General features: G+C 41.0%; 1 protein-coding gene across 7 annotated transcripts in view; it reads right to left on the reverse strand.

Annotated features, from left to right (window-relative positions):
* Nucleotides 1-3,847: 3,847 nt before the first annotated feature.
* Nucleotides 3,848-26,038, reverse strand: part of NF1 (neurofibromin 1) — a 144,501-nt gene continuing 122,310 nt past the window's right edge. For 3 of the 7 annotated variants that reach the window (XM_069971123.1, XM_069971120.1, XM_069971121.1), the window contains 9 exons: nucleotides 25,683-25,818; nucleotides 23,690-23,847; nucleotides 23,429-23,551; nucleotides 23,053-23,183; nucleotides 20,853-20,953; nucleotides 18,047-18,189; nucleotides 14,254-14,300; nucleotides 13,064-13,280; nucleotides 3,848-7,526 (listed from right to left, as the gene is read on the reverse strand). In XM_069971123.1, the coding sequence (XP_069827224.1) occupies nucleotides 7,384-7,526; nucleotides 13,064-13,280; nucleotides 14,254-14,300; nucleotides 18,047-18,189; nucleotides 20,853-20,953; nucleotides 23,053-23,183; nucleotides 23,429-23,551; nucleotides 23,690-23,847; nucleotides 25,683-25,818 (1,199 nt within the window). In that variant the 3' untranslated portion in view covers nucleotides 3,848-7,383. Of the gene's footprint in view, nucleotides 7,527-11,880; nucleotides 11,935-12,410; nucleotides 12,888-13,063; nucleotides 13,281-14,253; nucleotides 14,301-18,046; nucleotides 18,190-20,852; nucleotides 20,954-23,052; nucleotides 23,184-23,428; nucleotides 23,570-23,689; nucleotides 23,848-25,682; nucleotides 25,819-26,038 lie in introns of those variants that run through there. The other 4 variants (XM_069971118.1, XM_069971117.1, XM_069971119.1 and 1 more) reach the window with 3 other exon arrangements.

A 26,038-nucleotide genomic window follows, 5' to 3' on the forward strand; every position in this document is an offset into this window, starting at 1 on the left:
AAGTTATACAGCAAGGTTGCTGAGTAGAGATGAGCGAACCTCGAGCATTCTAGAGTCGATCCGAACCGGAACTTTTGGCATTTGATTAGCGGTGGCTGCTGAACTTGGATAAAGCCCTAAGGCTATGTGGAAATCATGGATATAGTCATTAGCTGTATCCATGTTTTCCAGACAACCTCAGAGCTTTATCCAAGTTCAGCAGCCCCAGCTAATCAAATACCAAACGTTCGGGTTCGGATCGACTCTGACTCGAACCCGGTTCGCTCATCTCTATTGCTGAGCGCTGATGGACATAGTGTATAGGATTCTCCAGTGCTCTGCTGAATCAGTAACTGAAAGGTTCTAAGCCTAATCTGGCATTACAATCAGCCCAAAAAATGTAAGCTGGGAGCTCCATGGCATGGGTTTCTGGGACCCAGTTGCTGCATACATCAAGCACCATGCCAAACGCCAGCTGGAGTGGTGGAAAGCATGCAGCCGCTGGGCTGTTGAACACTGAAAACATTTTTGGTGGAGTGATAAATCACTTTTCCCCATCTAGTAGTCTGATGGATAAGTCTGGGTTGGATGAATGCAAAAGAATGTTACCTGCCTGGCTGCATTATGCCAGCTGTACAGTTTGTTGGTGGTGGAATAATGCTATGTGGTTGTTTCTTAGTGGTTGGCCTAGGCTCCTTAATTCCAGGGAAGGTGTGTTCTCCTTAATAAAAAGAATCAGCACAGAGAAAACACCAAAGTACCACATGTCTGCGACATGATAATCTACCCTGACTCCTGTTGCTATACCTAATAGTATCCCATTATCCCTTATTACTGTATCTGATAGTCATGCCTTCCCGTTGCTGTACCAGATCGTTGCTCCTGTTACTATACTTGATTACTGCTGCTGTTCGTGTATTTGATCTTTGTTCCTGTTACTGTGCCTAATAGTCACTCCGTATTTTTTTTTTTTTTTTTACATTTTCTGGAAAATGAAAAGGGGCAATCTGGTTGCTAGGGGCAACTGAGCTAATTATACTTTACACCAGTTTGATAAATCTCCCTCAGTGTTACAAAATGTGGTGCAAAATTAATGCAAGTCAACTAATAGTATAAAGTTTTCTAAAGATGTGCTGAATTTATTATATACACACGTTAAGATACATTTCCAACATCCATAGAGTGGCACGTCTAGGTTTACACTAGGTATAAGGATTATAGTAAATCAGCGGTTTTTAAACTTTATTATTAATATAAATATTAATATAAACGGATCTTGTACCAGATGCAGGATTTCTTCAGTCTCCCCTTCACTGGTTTACACTGAGATTTAAACCCACAACTGATTTTTATTATTTATTATTATTACTACTATTATTATTATTATACATTTATTGGACTAGATTCAGAACAAAGTGTCTTTCATAAGCCAAGAGTAGTAGAGTGCTGTACAGTCAGTTTATTGAAGTGTGCGTGGGAGGTGACCTAGACACTATGTGCTATAGCCAAGCAAAACAAATGCAGACAGTTAACTGACAGATGGCAAGTAGTTTAGTGTAGATTACAGAAAAATTGGCAATACAATCTATCATCTGACAGATATGATCAACATAGGTCAACAGTGGGGATGGCAGTGTACAATTCCCAACTAAAATTATGCAGTTGCCACTCTCATGGCAAATACACAATCAAATTCTATATTTTTCTCTTTACAGAAGCCCTTATCTTTTCAGTGCCACTGCACTCTAGTTGTTGGTAGCACCACTGTGCTTCTAGCTGTCCGTATTTTATTTCACTTGCAATTTACCATGTCTTTTATCTTGTCCACCTTTAGGGTACAAACACACACACACCGTATACGCTGCGTATTTTCTGCTGCGATACGCAGCAGATTGGATGTAACTAACTGAACAGAGCATCAAATCTGCACCATCAAATCTGCTGCAGATCTGCTGCGTATACGGTGTGTGTGTTTGTACCGTTAGACAAAGTTTGTCTGCAGCTGGTTAAGGATTACAGTTTAGTGAATATACAGTATTAACTTCATTATGAACGGCTGTTGGCTTGTCAGGCTGCTGGCTTTGAACTCCATGACACTTCTTTCCCCGGCACCCGGAACAGAGCGGCACGGGGTTCAAAGCCAGCAGCCTGACAAGCCTATCGCAATGAAGCGCTTCGCTTTGTTAATACTGTATATTGACTCTCTAGTAAGGATGATTGTGTAAGGTATTAGGAACGGCTAATTTCAGGGAACTTATTTTTTTCTAATAAGCACCAGTCTAGGAACAGTTCCTAACTAGTGTTGAGTACACTAGTGATCACACACCTTCAATAACTGACAGCCCAGTCAAGTGTTTTTTATTGGGGGAGGTCCTTAGGGCCCTATTCCACCAAACGATTATCGTTTGCATATCATTAACGATTAACGATCTCAAACGACCACTATTGCGAAAGACCTGAAAACGTTCACTCATTTCCATTGAACGATAATCGTTACTTATGATCGTAATTGCGATCGTTTTTTCTTCGCTATATTTATTCGCTATTGCATTCGTATCTATTGTGAACGACCGAACGATGTCTTATTCAACGCGAACGATTTGCGAACGAGCAACGATAAAAATAGGTCCAGGTCTTTTAAAGCGATCAACGATTTCTCGTTCGGTCGTTAATCGTTAACTGCATTTCAACCGAACGATTATCGTTTAGATTCGAACGATTTAACGATAATCTGAACGATAATCGTCCAGTGGAATAGGGCCCTTAGTCCAAACTTTTTTTTTTTTTTTTAAACTTTTTATTTAAGTCCCCCAGGGGACTATTACCAGCAATCACTAGGTTGATTACATTAGTCAATTTGTCAAGTCATTCACACTGCAAGGGTCCCGATCAGCCAGTGACAGGAACCGCTCCAGTCACTGACACAAGTGTCAGCATTTAAGGGGTTAACTCCAGATGGCAGCGTGATTGCTGCCCATCACTGACGGTGAAGATCTGGCTGCTAAAAAACATCTCCTGGGCTTGCTTCAAAGAAGTCCTGGACCCAATGATGTACCAGTATGTCATGGGTAGAGATCAATGAATTTACAGTAATAAGAAAGGAAAGAGATTCATTATCCCTCATCAGCCAGCTGCCCCATAACTTAGTGCCCCTCCTCCTCAGGTGCTTGGAAAAGCTGGATCCAGTCCTGGAAACTGGAAAAAGTTTCCCAGGACTGGAAACCGTTTTTTCCAGCACCCAGGGAGGAGGGGCACTGAGTTAGAAGGCAGCTGGCTGATGAGCAGATTGCAGACATAACAAAGCGTTTCACTATTATGGTAAATTCGCTCATCTCTAGTTATGGGTTCTTAAGAGGTTCATTCCATTTTTAGACTTCTTAGGGGTTTTACTGTGCAATTACTTATTCTATTCACTGTCACATATATAATATACTCATTGCAGTGAACTGTCCAACTGTTGGTTACCCTTGGGCTACAATAGGACACCTATTATGATAGCCACACAGGCACACCTCAGCGTGCAATGATATATTAGAACCCTGAAATGAGTGACACAAAACTCCTAACTACCCAGATGACAATTTATAGACTCTGCTCCGTGCGCCTTCTACACACATTAGCCATATAGAATGCAGTAGGGTTAATAAATCAGTAAATCTGCTATGCAGCAAAAATGGGGGGGGGGGGAAATCGCCTCTACATGAGGGGAGAACCTTGTTCTTTACATCTTCGTGTTGGGTTTCTCTTTATTTCAGTTAAAAAAAAGCAAGTAAAGCAATTAAAGATTTCTAGAGCAAGTGCAACATGGAAGCCACAATACCAATGTGATCAGAGCCTAAAAGTAACAAAGACACAAACACACAAGAAAGCAGGTTGAATTTACATTTTACTTCAAAAAAGGGATGTACATACATGAGGGAACATTGGGTAGGTAACAGTTATGATAAATCATATCTGCTAATTGTATCTAGGTGCCAGTTTAGCTGGCGGTGGCAGTTTTATTCCTGCTGGCATACACTTGCTTACAATATTAACAGGATAGTGAGTAAAGGAACATTTGAAATCGTATGGCCTGAAAGGAAAGAATATATCATACACAGTGAGTTTGTAGTACACAGCATCATTTTTTTTTTCATTTAAATGACATACTCAACAGCAGGAAGGAGAGAAGTTAACAATTACTAACACTAGAATAATCAAATTTTGTATGTTATACATGTACAGCAACTAACTGCTTTACAAAAAAGCAAAATAATACAATATATTGTCACATGTATTTACAGTGTAGTAAATATACTTTTCTGTCAAATTTTACACAAAAAATATTTACAGATGAATGTACTGCATTAAAAAAAGTAATGTCGCTAACACTTAAAAGTGACTTTTTGTGGAAGTCGGTTGCATAACATTGGATACCACATGCTTAAGAGGAGGGAAAGATCCTAAAACTCAACCATAATATCATACAGACTTCCCACACCCAGCATTGGGAGAATTGGACATTATCCAGGTTTGCAAACACAGATATGATGAACAAAATATACACCTCAGAGATTCTACAATGTGTGGTCAAGCTCGGGGTCTAATTAGATTTTTTTTTAAACTTCAGCCAAATCCTATTTCCTATCCACTATTACGAGTGTTTATGCTCGCGTTTCCAAAAAAAAAGGTTTAATTTTTGAAGCTATTGGAAAGGGTGGTCACCATCTGGATAACCCTCTTATCCATTCCGCTAGAGTTCAGATACTGCAGCTGCTGTGATGGGCTGTGCAATATAAAACACAGTTTGCTGCTGATGCAGAATGGTCACTTCAATGCACAAACTAAATAGAAGTAGAAAACACGAAGGGGACAAACAATATTTTTCGAGAATCCTACTGACAATCCAAAGTCTGTAGAAGTTAAAGTGGTGGGGGACATAAATCAGACAGGACAGATGTATGAATTTAAGCTAGCACTGGCAGGTTACTATTGATCTTGTAGAATCTGATCAGTAACAGGTTGCCGCACATAGGTCATGACCACACAACAGTACACATCTCTGACATGCATATTCAGTTCTTTCACACTACATTGGGCCATTAAGATCTATCACTCCATAATGATAGTCAAACACAAAGGATATGTGTGCACCTGGGATGTCCAGCTCACAAGACCCGCTTAAGAACACCCTTACTTGTGAAATAGCTAAACTTAAGTACAGTGGGATTTTGGCAGACTGTTTGCATAATAGGTTTCTGTCCACAGGTTTTTTTTTCCAGGACTGTATAAAAGAAAAAATAAATCACAAAAGTGGGGGGGGGGGGGTTTAGAGCCTATTTACATCTGTGACTTAACACCTTTTAATGTGAATAAATGCAGAGTATGTGCTATACTTAAATTCCCAACACGTATTTGTACCATTATTATATTAGTTTAGCTGTGGAATTTGATTTACTGAAATACACTTAAATCACTCTATAGTCTTATTACATAGAATTATACTTTTATCTTAAAGCCATTCTCGGTCCTCAGACCAAGATCTATGTTGTAGAAGAGCATCAATTCATTTTTTTTGTTTCATTTATACATATGTTCAGCAGTTAATATATTTGAGCCCTAAAAGCAAGCACCTAGATGTCTTTCCCTTTTGCTCAGAACCGTCAAAAGGATAAATTTTCCTCTGAGTTAAGAATATACTGGATAAGTGTCTAAAGCCCTGTTCTGCAATCGCCTCATCTTGGCAAGACAGTATCAAACGATTAGTCAGTCACTGTAAATACTACACACTAAGACAGAATTAATATGTCACAGTGAGAAAACATGTGTTCAGTATGACCCCATTCCGATCAGTTAATATGGAGAAAAGAAAAAAAAAAAAAAAAAAAAAAGATTTGCCCACAATTCTGATTATAGGGAAAACATGAATTGGCCTCTTGGAGGGGATGGGGCTGTCAAGTCTATTTTTATGTTCCTACATTTTATATGTCAGCATTAGTATTATAAATCTTTGCAGCAGATTTGACATTCTATATACCAATAAGAAATAGAAGGATTTTTAAATAGCATTTATCTAATACGATTACAGATTTCTACATATTACAGTACGTGACTGCTCCTTAAAAATGGCTGAAGTGCACCAAGGGTTTCACAATGCTGCTCCTCCCTGACACAGTTTGGAGGATTCTGTCAGTTTAAATGTACCGTTAAATTAGGACCTCACACAAGGCCTCAGTATTTTTATATATTTTTTTTTTTCTTAGTATTTTAACATTGCACAAAACAGTGCACCATGGCAAAGGGTGAATGTTTACTTTTTAACCATTGCAAGTTATGCCCCAATCCTAGTGAAGGCATACATCTTTCACAAAAGATTATGCCCCTAAGTGCAAGAGTTCTTTTAACACCTCTCTGGAAGGGTTAAGGAAACGATCGTCAAGCAGAAAGCAGTTAAAGCCCTTATACTACTCAGATGGAAGCAATTTACTTACCACAATTTCACCTTGAAAACGACACAGTTTTTTTTTGTCAAATTAATACAAACATATATTTACATAACATTTCAAATTATTCTATTTCAGAATACATTCTGCCTTTTAGAAATAGTGCATTTTAAGGACAGAAATCACTGGTGCATTTAGGATGAAAGAAATGCTTCAATACTTTAACAGCGCAAACAACAATGTTTGGAATATATATCTATATATTTTTATAGGAATAAAAATATAATTAAATTTGAGAAATTTATTGCAAGTACCCAGAAATCTAATTGGTATGGTGGCCCCTCTTATACACCTACTCATATTTGCTTATACAGTACCTTAGTACACACAAAAAAAGGGAAAAAAATCCTGACTGGGAAGTTAATTTTAAGCAAATAGGTAAAAAAAAATCCACAGCTAAAAGTGATTTCAAAGGGGAGGAGTTTAAATCTGATTATTTTCCCACCAAAGCCACTAGAAAGGATTAGCTATAACAATTTGTTAAATGCAAAACAGAAACAAACACAAACAGTAATAAAAAAGACAAGGCAAAGAGACTCATGAAAATGCCACTAATGTTTGAACAGTTAATGCAGTAAAGGCTGGGCCACCATTATCAAAATTACAAAATCCTTCATTCTGAAATTCACAAGTTGTTGATATGCTTGTGACCATGGTTCCCTTTAAGAATGGAAAAAAAACCCAAAACAAAACAGGAAAACAAAAAAAACAAGGAAAGGCTGAGGAAACCAAATGGTGTTGAGTTCAAGCAAAGTTTTCAATGTGTTGATCTTCTGGCGACATGGCTGACTGCATGGGAACGTTAAAAAAATTAAGTGCAGCATCATATTGTGCGCGGAGCCAGTGGAGGGCTGGCCGCTTAGGTAAGTCTGTTTTAGAAAAGGAACTGTAAAATAAATAAAAAGGGTAATTAAAAAAATCTTCACACAATCTTTTTGATGCTGTGACGTTTGAAGCTGCCAGCACTTCTCTGCTTTTGCACTTGGCTCGCTGAACCATGGCGCGTTCTACCGCTGTTGGAGTGGCCGGTGGTGGGGGACAGTTCCACGTTCTCTTTGTCAATTCCTGAAGTAGAGAACAGGACAGCAAGGGTAAATTTACTATTCTGTGTTAAGTATTCCATTGTGTACTAATGATCTTGTGCTTGTTACTTTACATAACTGTGAAAAGCTAGACATTTAGGAAAGTAAGTTTTCTTAAAATATTAAAGAATTTCAGATAAGCATATATAGTTACAATTATTACACGTCTCCTCAAAGAACACAACAGTGAAAAGTGGGCTGACATTTTCATGACAATCTGAAGATTGAAGGTGAAGACTCTCTAAATTCTCTATCTGCAGTCCTGTGTAAATTATATAAATATAAAAAAAAAAAACTACTGGCCATAAAAACTGCTTTAGATGTTACATATCTTGTTTTGTTACAACCAACAAACAATGCACAAGAGAGTTTACAACAAATGAACCCAAAATCCATGCACTTATATAACAAGCACATCATCTTTCTATAATGGCTCCTTAAGTAAATCTGAGCATTCCAAGCAGAGTGCATGCACGTTGACTGCTGATACCTGCACTAAGTATAACAGTGCACAGACTTTGTCCATGAGGATTCCCAGAGACTGGTAAACCAAGAGGCAGGCAAACCCAATTCCCGCAATACACAGAGATTACTCTTCTGGAACTCATACCTATGTGACACTTATGGTAGACACGCTAGATTCCCATAAATGTCTCACATAAAGACCACCACTAAATCTTGTTGTAGCCCATGGAAGTGGAAGAAGCTGTATGTGTCCTTTTAGACAGTGTTATGCATCTGACCATGGACGCACATGAGCGCCAATTGTTCGAGTGACCAGGCCGCATGAACGATTGCTGCATCTTTTGCACGGCCATTTAAATATATTGTGGCCAATAACGATTTTCAGCAGACTAGCAGGGGCTTGCTTGGTTGTCGGTTGATCTCTGGCACTTTTACATAGGCAATTTAGCATTCCTCGGAGTGCTTAATAGCAATATTAGGCCTGTGTAAAGGGGTCTTTAAAGCAGTTATCCAGCACTACAAAAACAAGGCCACTTCCTTCCAGAGACAGCACCACTCTTGGTCTCCAGGTCAGGTGTGGTTTGCAATAAAGCTCCATTCACTTTAATGGAACAGAGTTACAAAACCTACACCCAAACTGGAGACAAGAGTGGTGCTGTCCCTGAAGAAAGTGGCCATGTTTTTGTAGCACTGGATAACCCCTTTAAGGCAGGGCCTAGGGTGTAATGAAATATTTGCAGAAATTAGATCAAATCTATAAAGTTTCAGGTATTATCGATAAATGTGTACCACACTGAGCATAATTGACAGGAAACCTGCTTTGCATCTATTTTGCAATGCTAGATTCATCCATTTCTGATACAAAGGCTATGGACACTTCATAAAAGTTTTATGTTTAGTTTTCAGAATGCAAAATGAACTTTCTAAATATTTTTTATTAAAAAAAAACTTCCTAAAAGATTTGCTGCCATTTAATGGTTACACAGAGAAAGATGAGATAAATCCATTAGATGTACTTTGTACTGTCAGTGTAGAGACAGCAGCAGGGAGGGAGGGAGAGGGGGTTACACACAAGTGATGACTGTAGACGGAGGGGGATTTCTTGGAGGGCAGCTCACGCTGGATGGAGAGAGGGGAGAACAGATACAAGGCAGTCAGTGGAGGAGAATCATATAAGCTGTGTCAAGTGTAGAAGCAACTAGTAGGTGAAACAAAGCAAAATTGTTAATGAAGACCTATGGAAAAAACAGGGAATTTATCAATGCATTTACACTGCTTTGTTGTGTACATTTGTCACCAATTTTCACTTTACGGTGATTTGCACAAAAATTCTGCAACTATTTGGCTTCCACATCACTTATTTTATCAAAACTCCTTTTCCAGCCAGCGAATGTGAATCGTTCAGGCTCGTGTAAACTTTAGGCACGTTCAGTCATCTCTAATGAACACCCTCAAAGTTGTTGTTTTTTTTTTTTTGCTCCATAGAACAAAGCAAGGAAAAACAAAAAGGTGTTCAAGGTGTCCACAGTGTTTAAAGTGACACCGCCTTTTTGTATTCTGATATCTCTACACAGGTGTAAAGGGTAGATTTTGCAGTTTTCATACCTTATTTATATCATACGTCATGGTGCTTGTTTGAGTAAAAAGTAATATTTTATCAACTGCAGGTTAATGCTGATCAAAAGTGTTATTAGTTTTTTTTGTCTTTCCTGTTAGAAACAGGATCATATTTTTGTACAAAAACAAACCTATGGCAACGAGATGCTACAGGGTACACATACTGTTGCACCATCCTATCTGACATCTTTGCCTAATAAAACTTGCAACTGACTATTAAAACTTTAAAGTGAAATTGTCAGCTCATATTCAAATTCCAAATTGCTAACACTGTAAGGGCTTATTTCCGCGTCCCGAAGCAGCCACGCGACTGTCACTACAGTGCAGCCAAGATTCAAACACTGCCACTCCTGGCATCATATTGATACAGGAGTCCGTTCATTACAGGGCTTCCCTGTCCGTAGCTTCCATTGAATGCGGGATGTGGGAATAAGCCCTTAGACAGCTGTTAGATCAAGGATGCATGGAAACACATGGAACCTTTCATTTAGCTGCTGCCTGTGCTTATAAAACATAGAAAATGCTTTTACTCTCGGGTGCAAACTGTCAAAGAGGCTTTCCTGAACCCCTAAAGTGCTGAGGGCAGAAACATCTTCCCCCCCCCCCCTCTCTATCCCTGCTTGATTGACAGTCGGCTGTAAGCTAAGTCCTGCTTTCAAATCATGCATCATATATGTCAATTAGGCTGGAATTGACAAGCACTTCAGGAGCCCAGGAAAGTCTCTGACACTTTGCACTAGAGAGTAAAAGCATTTTCCTATAACAAAAGCACAGGTGATTATATGACAGGTACCATGTGTCTCCTTGCCAGCTATCATTACCAGCAGATGCAAACTGATAAAAAAAATTAGACAGATGATCTCAAAATGATGTTGGTTGTTTAAAAATAAACTATCCAGGATGTTTAAAACAGGATACACAAATGTGGTGTGAACGGTACTCAATGTTCGTGCTGCCTCTCCCTGCTGGTTCAGTTGGTACAAAGCATAAGTTGTTCTGCATTGTGATGTAAGCAATAAAACAGTCAACAATAATGTGATGCAGAAGACAAACTATCACAAGAACTGCCTGAGGTATATAAAACAGTCAAGCAGAGTCACAATTCAACCCAATTAAGTTTCTATATGAGACTATGGAGTAGATAATAATATAATGTTCTATTGTTATTTGTTATTGATAATAATATTTATTTGTATAGCGCCAACAGGTTGCGCAGCGCATTTTTCCTGCAGAAATCACCATAGCCTGAATAATACTGCAGTCAGTTTTTATGTTATTTGCCCATTTGTGACTAGGCAAAGGGGCATAATATGGATGAAGAATAACCCTGACAAAATATGATTATTAATACTGACAATACAGAGGCAAATAAAAAAACAAACCATCATTCAGATTTTAAAATAGGTAACCAGGAGGCCTGTAATGATTAAAACTCATTGGTCTGCAGAGGAGATGTACATAGAGAACATTTTATTTTAAATACATTTGAGTAATATAATAGGTTGCAAGTAAAGATGAGTGAATCGTTCATCTAAACGAAGCAAAGCGCCAAGTGCCATCGTTTTGTTCATCAAGTTGGCTGGCTGTCACTGCTGCTCCGCTCTCTGCCGCTCCACCCAAGGTGTCGGGAAAAAGCTGGATCCAAATCCTGGGAAAATAGAAGTTTCCCAGGACTGGAGCCAGCTTTTCCAGCATCCTGGGAGGAGCGGAGCAGTGCTGACAGCCAGCCAGCTTGATGGTCAAACAAAGCACTTTGCGTTGTTTAGATGAGCAAATCGCTCATTTCTAGTTGCAGCCAATGCTCTAACATTAGAAAAGCCAGTGACCTGTGAACACCACTATGAAAAATAAAGGTGAAAAAGAAGATTGAAGTTATGGCCTTTCTGAATTCAGCAGATCACCAGAAGCTCTTTATTATTACCGGATGAGTTTTGGCATTTACCTATAACCTGACAAAATTCTTTATTTCCCAGAGTAAAAAAAAAACCTTAGAAAGCAATATATTATATGTTTTAAAACAACCACCTTGTGCTAAAACACAACTCATTATCAGAGCAATATCACTGGCATTAACAAAACAAAGGACTGACGTTTAGGAATCATTTAACACGTCTATAACCTTCACCTCTCACACAAAAGCCATCAATATGCACTCGTCCCAGGGGTTATAAAGTTAGTACACAAATGCTCATGCCAAGCGCTCAAAGCCTTTGCACATGACCATGAACTCGTGCATATAGGTGGAAAGGAAGTACCTTGATGAGGGAGTGGCGGCATGAAAACTGCGGATTTAGAGCAAGGCAGAGAAGCTTCAGACACAGAATGATAGGGAAGTAAAAAAAAAATAAAAAATAAAAGAACATGAATAATGGTATACATAAAAAAGGAAGAAGAAAAAAGAAAAAAAAGATACATGGATGAGACTCAACAATACCATGTACAACCTGTATATTTAACAAATGGTGCATGAAAGAATGAAAAAGTGTTACCTGGCACTACAAGGTGGTTATACTACACATAAAAAGAAGACAGGGGACTATTCTAAGGGAAAAATGTTGAAGCCATTTGGTAGATCATCTACTTTCAATACAACAAAAAGTTAATCATGTCAAGTAAATAGTGACATTAAATAACAATATAACAGTCCACAGTATGTTAATCTCCAGAACAGGCTCTGTGCAGACTAAAGCATCCTGGTCACTATGGTTCTTCCACTAGATCAGCGTGAAGTTGCAGCTGACGCCAGAAGCCCAATTAATAGGACGGAACTCGCCAGTCGTGGGATGTATCCATGAGGACTCGATCTTCTGGCGTCAGATGGAACTGCAGGCTGATCTAGGGAGAAATCCATAGTGACAGGCACCCTTATGTCACTGTCATAAACAAAAGTTTGACATGAGGTAGAAACATGTCAAACGTTTGGATCATTCAAGGTGTGGTGCCCAGGAGAAGCTCATAGCCATGTGATTCTGGAGATTTCAGGTCTGAAGGCTGCAGAATTCTGGATACAGCTCTGGAATATGGTATAGGAGGTGACCCAGGATGCAATGTATCTGTGTTAAATAGTGAGGGACAAGGTTTAATGTGTAGGTTCACTATTTGTTCCTTAGTAAAAATAAAACACTTCCATTTAGATATTGAAAACAAAAACATTCACTTATTTTTCTTGTTTTAGGCTTCTGAAGAAAAAAAAAATTACAGTTCGTGATATATGATTTCTTGCTTCCTCAGTGTGAATCTTGGCACAAACTCTACATGGATCCTACAATAAAATGGTCCGTGGGTACACGTGGTCAGTAAAGGCAATGAATTAACATTTAAATAAAATGGCCAATCAACAGTTCTCTATGAAATGAAGACGCATCTACAATTTTATTAGATTATCAGTAAAAGGTCTGATATCACTTTGGGCAAATAGACTTTTGATTGTGTACTAACCTGGGGAATGCTGGGAAGTGGCAAGGGAGGTCATGGAATTGGATAGGTTAAGGTTAGCAGTAATACTCAGTTGGCTCTGCACAGCAGGAGGGTATGGAGATGTAGGTGTCAGCAGCGACTCCTCACTGGCTTCTTCATCAATAACAGGCAAGTACTTGTCAATCAAAGCATCAAGAAACTTAACTATGAGCTCTGCGTAGTCGGGGATTTGTGTTTGCTGAATAAAAAGAAAAAGATGGGTACAAGTTACTCACTGCATATATAACTATAGTCATGGGATAAAATAGCAAACCAAACATTTGATTCAAATAGAGATGTATGAGCCAGTCACTGCTGTATCTATTGGTATACTGCCAATAACACTAATGCTGATATACACACCTTTGGTACTGTGTAACCAGGCTGGCTGCTCTAAAGGTCAATGCCAAACTAAAGAAGCTTAACCCCTTTTGGGACCTAAAGTGTACCTGTCACTAAAACATTTATAACAGTCAGGGTGAAAATGCTCCTACCCCAACCATTTACTAGAAAAGTCGGGAGAAACACACGCTAAGTGAATTCTCTCCTGGCTCTGTGTCATGTAACCTGTGCAGACTTATAGCACAAGTGTCAAACTCAGGCCCTCCAGCTGTTACACAACTACAATTCCCATTTATGCCTGCACAGCCAAAGCCAAAGTTAGAGCAGGAAAGGTTTTCTATGGGAATTTGCTGCTGCTCTGGACAGTTCCAGTCTCGGACAGAGGTGGCAGCAGAGAGCAGTGTCAGACTGAAAAGAAACCACCACTTCCTGCAGGACATACAACAGCTGATAAGTATGGGAAGACTTGAGATTTTTAAATAGAAGTAAACTACAAATCTATATAACTTTCTGAAGCCAGTTGATTTGAAAGAAAAAGATTTTCACTGGAGTAACCCTTTAACTAAAATCCATAACTTATTTTTACTTTCCTGGCAGCGTAGCTATATGGGAGCTTGCTTTTGTGTGGAATGAGTAGACTTTTTATTACTACATATACTTGCTTGTACAAATAAGTAGTATTGCCTGACATCATTATGCTGACATGTACCCTGTCAGGCCATTCCTTTGGCGTATTAAGCCGCCACCACCACTAGCAGAACTGGGGGGGGGGGGGGGGGGCACACTACATAATTTGCATTGAAGCATTTTCCAGAATAAAGACACCATACCTTTGAGAAGGGACCAGCAAACCTCCACAACCCATTAAATCCAAAACCTGCAACGTAAAAACAAGAGGAAGATATAAAAAATAAAAAAACACATTTCTGCTAAAAATCACACACAGCCATGTATGGAAACACATGCTTATAAAAGACAGAAAGACAACACTTTACTGAGGAGCAATGGGCCAGATGTTTTTTTCTCACCCACAAGGCGACTATCGCCACAAAAGCACAGGAAACGTGCTATAAAATCACATCAAGGTGGTACAGGGTCCCTGTGGTCCTACATAAGTGGTTTCCTTCGGTTTCGGACGAGTGCTGGAGATGTGGTGACGCACAGGGCACCATGTCCCATATATGGTGGGGGTGCGCCCGTCTCCAGCCTTACTGGAAGACGGTACTGCAAATTATCTCTGAAATAACGGGCGTCCACATTCCCAACACTCCTGAATCCGTACTACTATTCATGTTCCCCATGGCCCAACAAAAATACAAAAAGTCCCTTGCACGACATTTACTACAGGCAGCCAAGACCGTGATCCCCAGGCACTGGAGATCCACGGATGTCCCGTCACTGGAGGGGTGGTTCAAAGAGATCACACACATTCAACACATGGAGGACCTCCTTGCCTCTGCACCAAAAGAAATCTCTGCCTATACATCCACCTGGGCGGCGTGGCTGGATTTTCTTGCCTCCCCCAGATATAGGTCAGCCGCGCTGGGGCAACCTTAGAGCAGGTCGCTCAGTCGCGGGTAGGCCTCTAGGCATACCTTGTCGCTGGTACCAATGTTGTGGGGCATCCGGGAAGCCGGCGGTTCACTCACTGCTTACTCCTCAGGCGTGGATCACACACCTTCCCCCCCCCCCCCCTCCCCTTCTCTGGCTACCTACCCTTTCTATTTCTCCCCCCTTCTTACTCCTTACTCATGGTTTTGTTTTTTAGCTACTGTTTTGTGCAATATGCTCTTATGTTCTTGTGGGTCGGCCGACAGGCCCCTCAGTGTTGGCCTCTGTTTAAATATCCAAGCTTATGAAACCCCCACGTTGGGCCGGATTTTGAGTTGCTTGTCATTCACTATTTTGGATGTTGATGTTACTGTAATACTTTTGCACTATTATTCCCGTGCCACGGCCCTTTCGGTCGAAGTTGTCGAATGTACACTCTGGTTTGTTCCCTGAAAATGTTCCTCTTGTCTACTTGTCTTTCTTATATGAAAAATTCTTAATAAAAATTTGAATTGGAAAAAAAAAAAGACAGAAAGACCCACACTAACTCAATAACCAAACTTTGGTAACACACATTTACAGTGAATGTCCCACTAGGTACATCACTATGGTTTAACATGAACAGACGAGCGTGGAAATGTCAGTGGCGTAATCCTTTTTCTTTTAAACCCATGGAGTAGCATCACACTGGGAACTGGCAGACCCACCCCCAGTACTCTGAGGCAGTGATTGATAACAGAGCGGCCCCGTGCACAGTCATTATGACTAGGATTACACCTCAATGCAAATCTCTGTTTTTGAATGTACCAAGTATTGCCAAACTCAAAGATGAGCTGTTGTTAGCACTGGTGTATATACATATATACTTGTACTTGTGCTAGCAACAGATCATCTTTGAGTTTGGCAATACTCGGTACATTCAAAAACAGAGATTTGCATTGAGGTGTAAGGCAGGCACAATGCAGCAGAAGGACACCAGGGAGATCAGTACTGTTGTCAGTGTTCTCCTCATCTATATACACTGAAAAGAACACGAGGATCAGTGTGCACTGACAGCAGCAGCAGGAAGATCAGTGTTGGGGTCTGTTCTCAGTATCATCCCGTCAGTAATATACACTGAATAGAACAACCTGCAGCTGTGTACTTTGGAGTAATAGAACATCTCCCAGATTCAGTATTGATTATCAGTACTGAAGCTGGGAGGTGTCCTGCTGCTGCAGAGTCAGTACACACTGCTGCAGGTTGTTCTATTCAGTGTATATAGCTGACGATGATACTGAGAACAGACCTCAGCACTGATCTCCCTTCTGCTGCAGAGTCAGTGCACACTGATCCTGGTGTTCTATTCAGTGTATATAGCTGACGATGATACTGAGAACAGACCCCAGCACTGATCTCCCTTCTGCTGCAGAGTCAGTGCACACTGATCCTGGTGTTCTATTCAGTGTGTATAGCTGCCGATGATACTGAGAACAGACCCCAGCACTGATCTCCCTTCTGCTGCAGAGTCAGTGCACACTGATCCTGGTGTTCTATTCAGTGTATATAGCTGTAGGGATGATACTGAGAACAGACCCCAGCACTGATCTCCCTGCTTCTGCTGTTAGTGAACACTGCTGTAGGTTGCTGTAGGGGGGATGGGAACAGAATTGCCAACCTCAGCTCACCCTAGCCCACCATAATAAAAACGCTGCTCCTGGCTAGGTACAGAGCGGTCACATGGTTTTCAGAGCTGTTTTCTCTGCCCTGAGTACCATGTGATCAGAAATGGGAGGTCCAGAAGCAGGAAGTGCTGATTGGCTGGCCAGCATATGTATGAGCTGGGAGGCGTGCCAAGGCTCACAGGCTTGGAGGAATGCTTTAGGAATGCCCCGGATCGCGACGTGGCCAGCTGCACGTCACGACCCAGCAGGGTGCAGGGGACCAGGGACTTGACGTGACATAGGCAAGAAAAGAGGAAGAATGCAACTTCTGGCAGCTGGAGGCAGCAGGAAAAGTCTGGTAAGGGGATATAATCAGTAATGAGTGTACATTGAGAAGTTATATAACTTCTTATGTGGGGAGGGGATAGGGAAAAAAGTTTTTCGCCGGACTTCTCCTTAAAGGCCACCTGAGTTGAAACCGTCAGTCTTGCTGAAGCCTGTTTTTTATGGGCTGCAGAAATAAAGCTCTCAGGTTCTTACCGTGAGTGCTGGAAATTCCATTTTTGTTTGCACTGTGAAGACAACATGTCCAAGCATAATTCGCCCGATCGTACGATTAACGATGTCGGAGTAACGATTTATTTTCCATAAAGATCAACGTTTAGACGGTACGATATATCGTACGGAAATTCGTTTTGCGATCACTTAAAGCCCATCTCACTCACACATTGGTTAAATCGGCGAACGACTGTTCACACGGAACAATCTGCAAATTTTTTGACTTTGTTGAAAGATCAAAATGAACGATTTATCGCTCGTCGCTTGATCGTTCGCAGCGTTTACACGTCCGATTATCGTTCGAATTCGATCGTTATCGTGCAAATTTGCACGATAATCGTTTCGTGTAAATGCAGCATAAGGCCAATTTCACAGAAGTTCACACATTTTTCTGATTATCTCTTGAGATCGGTGGGGGGTCATGTGAGCTTATTTTTGGGTCCAACACAGAATTCTGCCTAATTGTCACAGAACAAGCTGGCAAATAGGCAACTTGTGTTCTATTACCATGAAACCTGAGAACCCAATATGAAAATACAGACACAAGGAACAGACTTAAGGCTATGTTAGATGGCCCAAGCCCATCTATAAACGAGCATCCATCTCGGTGATCTGTGCTTGTTTACAGAGCCTTCACAAGGCTCGGTCACTTGTTTGGCCAGGCCACATGTGCAATAGCTGGATCACTTGTTTGGCTCTTTCCTGCAATAAGCCATCGGCCACACATCACCTAACACACAAGGCTGATCAGTCCAGATTTCCATATAAAGCCTGGCCGGAACTGTTTGTATTCCAATGATGAAAACAAGGGACAACTGCATTCCAGCATTTGGATCATGATAGATCAAGAAAGAAATCTGTCAACACTTACTTTGCAAATAAGATGGTTGATACTGCGGCGGTGACTCTTCGTGGTACACCACACTTTGCACAATCCCATGTATAGGATTTAGTAAATTTGGGTCTTGACATAATGACAATAAGGTGTTAATCTTTGAGTCCAATAAATTATGTCTGGAAAAAGAAAATCAAAAGTAAATATTTATAGCCAAAACAAATTCTACATAATGAAACAGCTTTTCTTTAACCCTTTGTGATCATGGCCTCATTGCCTAAAAGTCTACAATATTATGAACTGTATACAAGGGAGCAAAGACCCGAAACTAGAATTGTTTGTTTCAGTTTAACCCCGTCACGTCAGTAACATGTATATATACGTTCCTACTGCACATACCCCGTGCAGTAGGAATGTACATGACCCCCTGACTTCAGGGGGTTTGATGTGAGCGGTCCCGCACACATTAGAGTCCAGGGAGCCGAGGGTAATGACAGGCAGCTGCCATACCGCAGCTGCTTGCCATAACCCCTTAAACGCAACGCTCTATAGCAATTGTGGCGTTTAAGGTACTCAGTGACAGAACAAGCTCCTGTCACTGAGCGATCGGGACCCACTCAGCCATGCTGCGGAGGTCCCGATCACTTGTGCCGACGGGCGGGGGTAAGTCACTTACCTCCGTCCTGTCGGATCGGCGTTCTATGTATAGAGTTTGCTCCCAGGCAGACTCTATGCATAGATCGCCAATAACACTGATCTATGCTATGCTATAGCATAGCATAGATCAAAATATGCAATCTAATGATTGCATGTTTAAAGTGAAAAAAAGGTGTAAAAATAAATAAAATAAAAAATAAATAAACAAACATATTACATATAGTAGCGTGCAGAATTATCTGATCTATTAACATATAACATCATTGTTCCCGCACGGTGAGCCGTATAAATGAATAAAAAAGAAAAAAAAAACAAACACACCAGGATTGATGATTTTTTAAAATTTTATATATTAGAAAGAAAATGTATAAAAAGCGATCAAAATTTTTCTGCTACACCACTATGATATTAATAAAAACTAGAAAAATCATGGTGCAAAAAATGAAACCCCAACCAGCCCTCTAGGTGGAAAAAAAAAAGCGTTATGGCTCTTGGAAGGCAGGGAGGAACATTGCATTCATTTAACCTGGGCATCCAATGGCTCTGTTTTGAAGGGGTTAAAAACCTGTCCATTTCTTTTGGTAACTTTAGAGGAAGAATTTATGTTACAATTATCAAACATAAAATCTTACGTTTTGTATACCTTAGACCAGACATTTCAAACTCTGGCCCGCGGTGCCATTATTTTTGGCCCGCCACACTATTTTACTCTTTTTTTAATTCTGGCCCGCCGACATCACAGATTATAATATGGGAGGTCTGAACAGCCGCTCAGACCTGCCATATTATAATCTTGTAGGCCGCAGTATGTAAGAAGCGTCCAGCACCGGAAACGCGATGACGTCCTCGCGCGCGTCTGGCACCTCCCGCACCAACTGGGGTTGCAGGAAGGGTGAGTCTATGGGGAGGGCAAGCTGCTCCATAAGAGGCTATGGGGGAGGGCTGGCTGCTCCATAAGAGGCTATGGGGGAGGGCTGGCTGCTCCATAAGAGGCTATGGGGGAGGGCTGGCTGCTCCATAAGAGGCTATGGGGGAGGGCTGGCTACTATAAACGAGACTTGGGAGGGCTGGCTACTTCATAAGAGACTATGGTGGAGGGCTGGCTACTATATGAGACTACTGGGAAGGGCTGGCTACTATATAAGAGACTATGGGGGAGGGCTGGCTACTATATAAGAAACTATGGGGGAGGGCTGGCTACTATATAAAACTATGGGGAGGGCTGGCTACTATATGAGACTATGGGGGAGGGCTGGCTACTATATAAGAGACTATGGGGGAGGGCTGGCTACTATATAAGAGACTATGGGGGAGGGCTGGCTACTCCATAACAGACTATGGGTGAGGGCTGGCTACTATATGAGACTATGGGGGAGGGCTGGCTACTATATAAGACTATGAGGGAGGGCTGGCTACTCCATAATAGACTATGGGGGAGGGCTGGCTACTATATGAGACTATGGGGGAGGGCTGGCTACTATATAAGAGACTATGGGGGAGGGCTGGCTACTATATAAGACTATGAGGGAGGGCTGGCTACTATATAACAGGCTATTGGAGAGGACTGGCTTCTATATAAGACTATTCGGGAGAGCTGGCCTCTATAAAAGACACTATTGGGGAGGGCTGGCTTCTATATAAGATACTATTAAGGGCTGGCTACTATATGGGGCACTACTGGGAGGGTTGCCTAATATATCGGACATTTGGGGAGGGGGGTGACTATTATGTGGGTCACCATTGGGAGGGCTGGCTACTATGTGGGGCCCCAATAGTAGGGCTAGCTACTATGTGGGGCAATATTGGGAGGGCTGGTTACTATATGGGACACTTTTGGAGGGGTTGGCTACTGCATAGGGCACAGTTATGGGATTACCTACTGCTTGGGGGAAAATAATGGGTAACCATTGGGGTTGGGGTTTTAACCATATCATAGCAATTTATCTTATCATTTATCATAGTGCATAGTGCTGGGGGATGCACACCACAGACAGTTCCAGGAACACTGCACGTTAATCTGACAGTGCCAGGAGTGTTGCATGCCCTCTTCAATAAATATTAAGGTCGGCCAGCGACTTTGTCTAATTTTTTTATTTTGGCCCATAGTGTATTTGAGTCTGACACCCCTGGCTTAGACCATTAATAAAATGGATGCTAACAGTGTTTGAAAAAGCAAGATACTCACACTACAGGAAACACTTTGGGGAAGACCACACTGGCTTCAGCTAAGTATTCATAAAGGATACGCTGATCAAACTCATCTGTAGTGTATTTTACAAGTGTAGCCTGCAAATATGAACACATGGGAGAAAGTAGGGTTCAAGCCTCAATTATTACAGTAATATCAGGGATGCAAAGCAGTAAGCATAAGCTACACCAACACTTGCACACTTTTTACTTAAAGTGTCACAGTTTTTTTTTTTGTTTTTTTTTGCAGAAATCAATAGTACAGGCGATTTTAAGAAACTTTGTATTAGGGTTTATTAGGCAAATATGCCATTATCTGCATTCAAAAAGACTTTCCCCAGGCCCCCTCCCTCCTTTCCCTCATTCACTGCTTATTATCAGGAAATCTCAACTCTTTTACATCAGTCAAGCCCTGTGTAACCTATGGAGAAGGGAGGTGGGAGGAGGGAGGAACGAGATTAGTCAGCAGCAGAAAGCAGAGAACAAAAGAATTACACAGTGGGAGCTGTGTGAAAGCCGGTATTCAGAGGTCAGAGAGGTCAGTGCTGACTTCAGAGGAGGTAGTGGACCATACGGGTAGCGTAATCGTCCTGAACCTCAATGGATTCCACCATGAGCTGTTGAGGTCCTCTGGTATGAAGACGGACAAAATAGGGTGCACACTGTATGGGAGATAGGACAGCCGATCCCTGACACTGTCCTATTGTACCCTAAAAATACTGTCCCTCCAGACAGAGCTCTCGCCCTAATAAGGGCGACTCCGCCACACTCGCTCCTAGAGTCCCTAGTTAAACCCTAATACTCACTAGTGGCTGTGTCCCAATGCATTTCATCTCCCGTTAGGGGAATCATCAGGGGATCAAACAGAAAAAGTGCCACGTACAAAACAACAAAAATGAAGGGTAGGAGCTGCACGTATGGTGCCTGCTACGCGTATGGTGCCTGCTACGCGCATGGAACGCCATACGCGTAGCAGGCACCATACGTGCAGCTCCTACCCTTCTTTTTGTTGTTTTGTACGTGGCACTTTTTCTGTTTGATCCCCTGATGATTCCCCTAACGGGAGATGAAATGCATTGGGACACAGCCACTAGTGAGTATTAGGGTTTAACTAGGGACTCTAGGAGCGAGTGTGGCGGAGTCGCCCTTATTAGGGCGAGAGCTCTGTCTGGAGGGACAGTATTTTTAGGGTACAATAGGACAGTGTCAGGGACCGGCTGTCCTATCTCCCATACAGTGTGCACCCTATTTTGTCCGTCTTCATACCAGAGGACCTCAACAGCTCATGGTGGAATCCATTGAGGTTCAGGACGATTACGCTACCCGTATGGTCCACTACCGCTCCGGTATTATCTATTCAGCAGTCACCGTTGAGTGGTAAGATATTTTTAACCTAGGATACCTTCTCTTTATATTTGTCTGGTTATTTTTTGGTAACTAAATTTTAACTTTAAATTAATAAAAGCTACATTTTAGATTTAATTAGCTACACTCCACTATTTGCATTATTTGTTATTTATTAGTGAGAGTTTTTTTCTGTGATATTTTTTTGGATTTACTGACTTCAGAGGAGGTAGCCAGTGATGTAGCTGTAAATTAACACTTCGTTGTCCTATTTTGGTCCCTCATCTCCCTCCACCCCTCCCCTCTCCATAGAAAACCATGAAAATGGGGAAAGAGCGTCAAACTTTTTCATGATAAAAATGCATTTTTCGGCTAATAAACCCAATTAAAAAGTTTCTTAAAATCGCCTGTACTATTGATTTCTGCCAAAAATATTTAAACGAAAGTGACACTAAGTATAAAATATGTGGAGCTGAAGCAGATAATAAAACAAGCCAGGGGCAAGAAAACAAATGAACCATCAGCAGCAGAATGCAGGTAATTCCTTGAAGCAGTCTGTATTTTGTGAATGGACAAGTATCTCGAAACCTTTCCCTACAATGTAATTACAGAATACAGACTGCTCAACTAATTTAGCTGATGACACTCACAGTAATATCGCTTTCTGATCAATCCGGCTTGTAAAAGGTGCAGCAACAACACTGTCATGTTATTTAAGCAACGGTGGAGCTACACGACACATGCAGCATCATACATTCAATCATGAAATAAGAATCACTCAGCGAAATACAAAACAAAAGCACCACAGACAAAAAAAAATTCCACAAAATCTCTAATCAGAAAGACAGTCTTACAAGCACGGTCAGCAACAAAGCTTGAGTTTTAGGATCAGTCAGAACTTCCTCATCCAAGAGCACATTCGACTCTGAGACAGATACTTTCCGCAAGTGAGGATGCTGTTGAGGGGATGATATCCTTGGTGTGTCTGAAATTGAAGTAAAAAGCAAGACTTTGAGTATTCTATCAGTTAATGGAAGCTATTCACCAAGCTTCTTTTTACAATTAGCAATACTGTATAAGGGAGCGGAAAACAATGGCCCAATGGTAAGAAACCGGAGTAACATACTATATAAACAATATACTATAGGAATACTATGAGTAATGGCTGAGAGACCACAAGAACAGGGTTACTGTAGGGATTTTAGTTTGCACTTTTTGTATGATACTCACCAATATCATATTCATTTTCAGCTACTCTCCTCATTTTCGGAGGTGTAGTGATACCAGATTCCATCTCCTGCCTTTTAGGAGCCTTAGTGTCAGATATTAAATGATCAAAGCTTTTTCTTGTACCTAAAACATGAAGCATAGCTGAATCTAAAGTAAAACTGGAGCCTTTCTGAAGCATACACAAGACAAATATAAAATATATGTACAACCCACCCATCTGAAGCAATTAAAAAGGCATATTCTATGCATAGTATGACCTACCTAGCAGTTTTTTAGTGTTTGCTTGTGAGGGTTGTCCCATGTCTAGGCTCATAGATTTTCTGGTCCGTGGGCTAACCTGCCCAACAGTGGGGTAGCTTGCAGCCAGGTGCATTCCAGACCCTTTTGGGGATGACCATGGTTGGTTTTCCTTCAGTGTTCTGTGGATTTAAAGATATACATAGCAATTTTAAATCTGAGGTACAGCTTGGATTTCTTATCATATCTCCCTACATAGGATGTATTATGTTGTTTATTTTACTGTGATTTTTGGCTACCAAAAGTTTATGGGGCTAGCAGTAGAGATGAGCGAACCTGGAGCATGCTCAAATCGATCCGAACCCGAACTTTCGGCATTTGATTAGCGGTGGCTGCTGAACTTGGATAAAGCCCTAAGGCTATGTGGAAATCATGGATATAGTCATTGGCTGTATCCATGTTTTCCAGACAACCTTAGAGCTTTATCCAACTTCAGCAGCCCCCACTAATCAAATGCTGAACGTTCGGGTTCGGATCGACTTGAAGCCGAACCCGGTTCGCTCATCTCTAGCTAGCAGTGCTATACAGCTGACATTACACCAGCATCTGCCACCTTTCAACATATGGACCTGCTAGAGCTTTATATAGAGCAGCATATGGTGCTCTGTTTCATCAGATACAGTCTATCACATTCATAGCAGTCTTAGAAGAGAAAAATATTGCAGAACCAAATTAGAGCAATCTTCATTAACCCCTTCATGTCATGGCATAGCATAGATCAGTACATGCAATCTATTGATTTCATGTTTTAAAGGGAAAGTGTAAAAAAATAAAGTTTTAAAAGTATTAAAAAATCCCTTACAACCCCGCCCCCCCCCCATTAAAAGTTTAAAATACCCCCTTTCCCATAAATATTTAAAAATAAATAAACATTTTACATTTCGTAGCGTGCGAAGTTGTCCGATCTATTACAATATAACATTGTTCCCGCACGGTGAACTGCGTAAACGGAAGAAAACGTAACTGGATTTCTGATTTTTTTTTATTTTTTTCCAAATTCTAAAATCAGAAAAAAATTTATAAAAAGCAATCTAAATTTTTCTGTTACACCAATCTGATATTAATAAAAACTAGAAATCATGGCGCAAAAAAATTACACCTCAACCAGCCCTGTAGGTGAAAAAATAAAAGCGCTATGGTTCTTAGAAGGCAGGGAGGAACATTGCATTAGTTTGATCCAGACATCTGTGCATCAATGGGCTCGGTCTTCAAGGGGTTAATGATCACAACTATGGAAACTGTAAGGGCACTGCTTACCTTTATGTATCCATCCACTAACCTAACGTTGCAGCCTTTTTTGGCTGGAGTGTTAGCAATTGTATTTTTATATTAAAAGAAAACGGAATTAATTCAGCACCCCATGATTTCATACCTCCCCCCATCTCCCAAATTCAGTGTCCCATACTGTTCACCCTCTTACCACTCCTGCCTCCCCTGTAGCTTGCATTGAGCAGGTGGGGGCGAAGCACAACAAGTCTAGCACTGGTTGGCTGATGTTATTCTCATTTGTCAGCTGACTGATGGCACTTTTACACAGGCCGAATATCGAAAGTTCCTCATTCACCCGATAACTGGTACATGTAAAAGGTTTTTACTGCAAGACATGGGCCCAGATTGATCAAAGGGTGTAGAACATACATTGGTGTGAACTGCCCACAGCAACCAATCACTGCTCAACTTTGGCAAAATGAAAGCTGAGCTGTGATTGGTTGCTGTGGGCAGTTTACACCAGTCTATATTTTACATCCTGTGATAAATCTGGGCCCTAGTGCAAAAAGCTGCAATAGGACAGGATTTCTGCTTCTACAGATATGGGTATGGAAAATAAAATCGTAAAATCTAAACATTTTAATAACTAAATTTCTATTGATACATTCCCTGTGGAAAATACTAATAACCTTACTTTGCAGTTGCAGTACCGACGGCAAACAAAAAAATATATAAATGGGACAATGACCTGCAGGTGGGGTCACTGTGGTGCATTGGATATGTATCCATAGGAACATTTTCCATTGAAACATCTGTTAGCAACAGTGATTTTCTGTGTTTCAAACTGCAGCGACTCCTCACCTCTTCTGACACTGTAAGCAATGCTAAAAACAACCAAGAGTATATCATTAGAACATAAACATTTAATAAGGAAACGTTTGATGATAATGATCCCACTGAATGCCACTTATTTGGGTCTGACTGACCTGACTGGTGGTGCTATTAGCCCAACTTAGACAAAAAATGTGCAAGGTAAGCTGAAGGGACTCAGTACATTGCAGTGTCTACTTCATTCTAGCAATTAGTAGTACTAATTTCCTGTGC

The sequence above is a fragment of the Dendropsophus ebraccatus genome, chromosome 5, assembly GCF_027789765.1.
Source record: "Dendropsophus ebraccatus isolate aDenEbr1 chromosome 5, aDenEbr1.pat, whole genome shotgun sequence".
NCBI classification, from domain to species: Eukaryota; Metazoa; Chordata; class Amphibia; order Anura; family Hylidae; genus Dendropsophus; species Dendropsophus ebraccatus.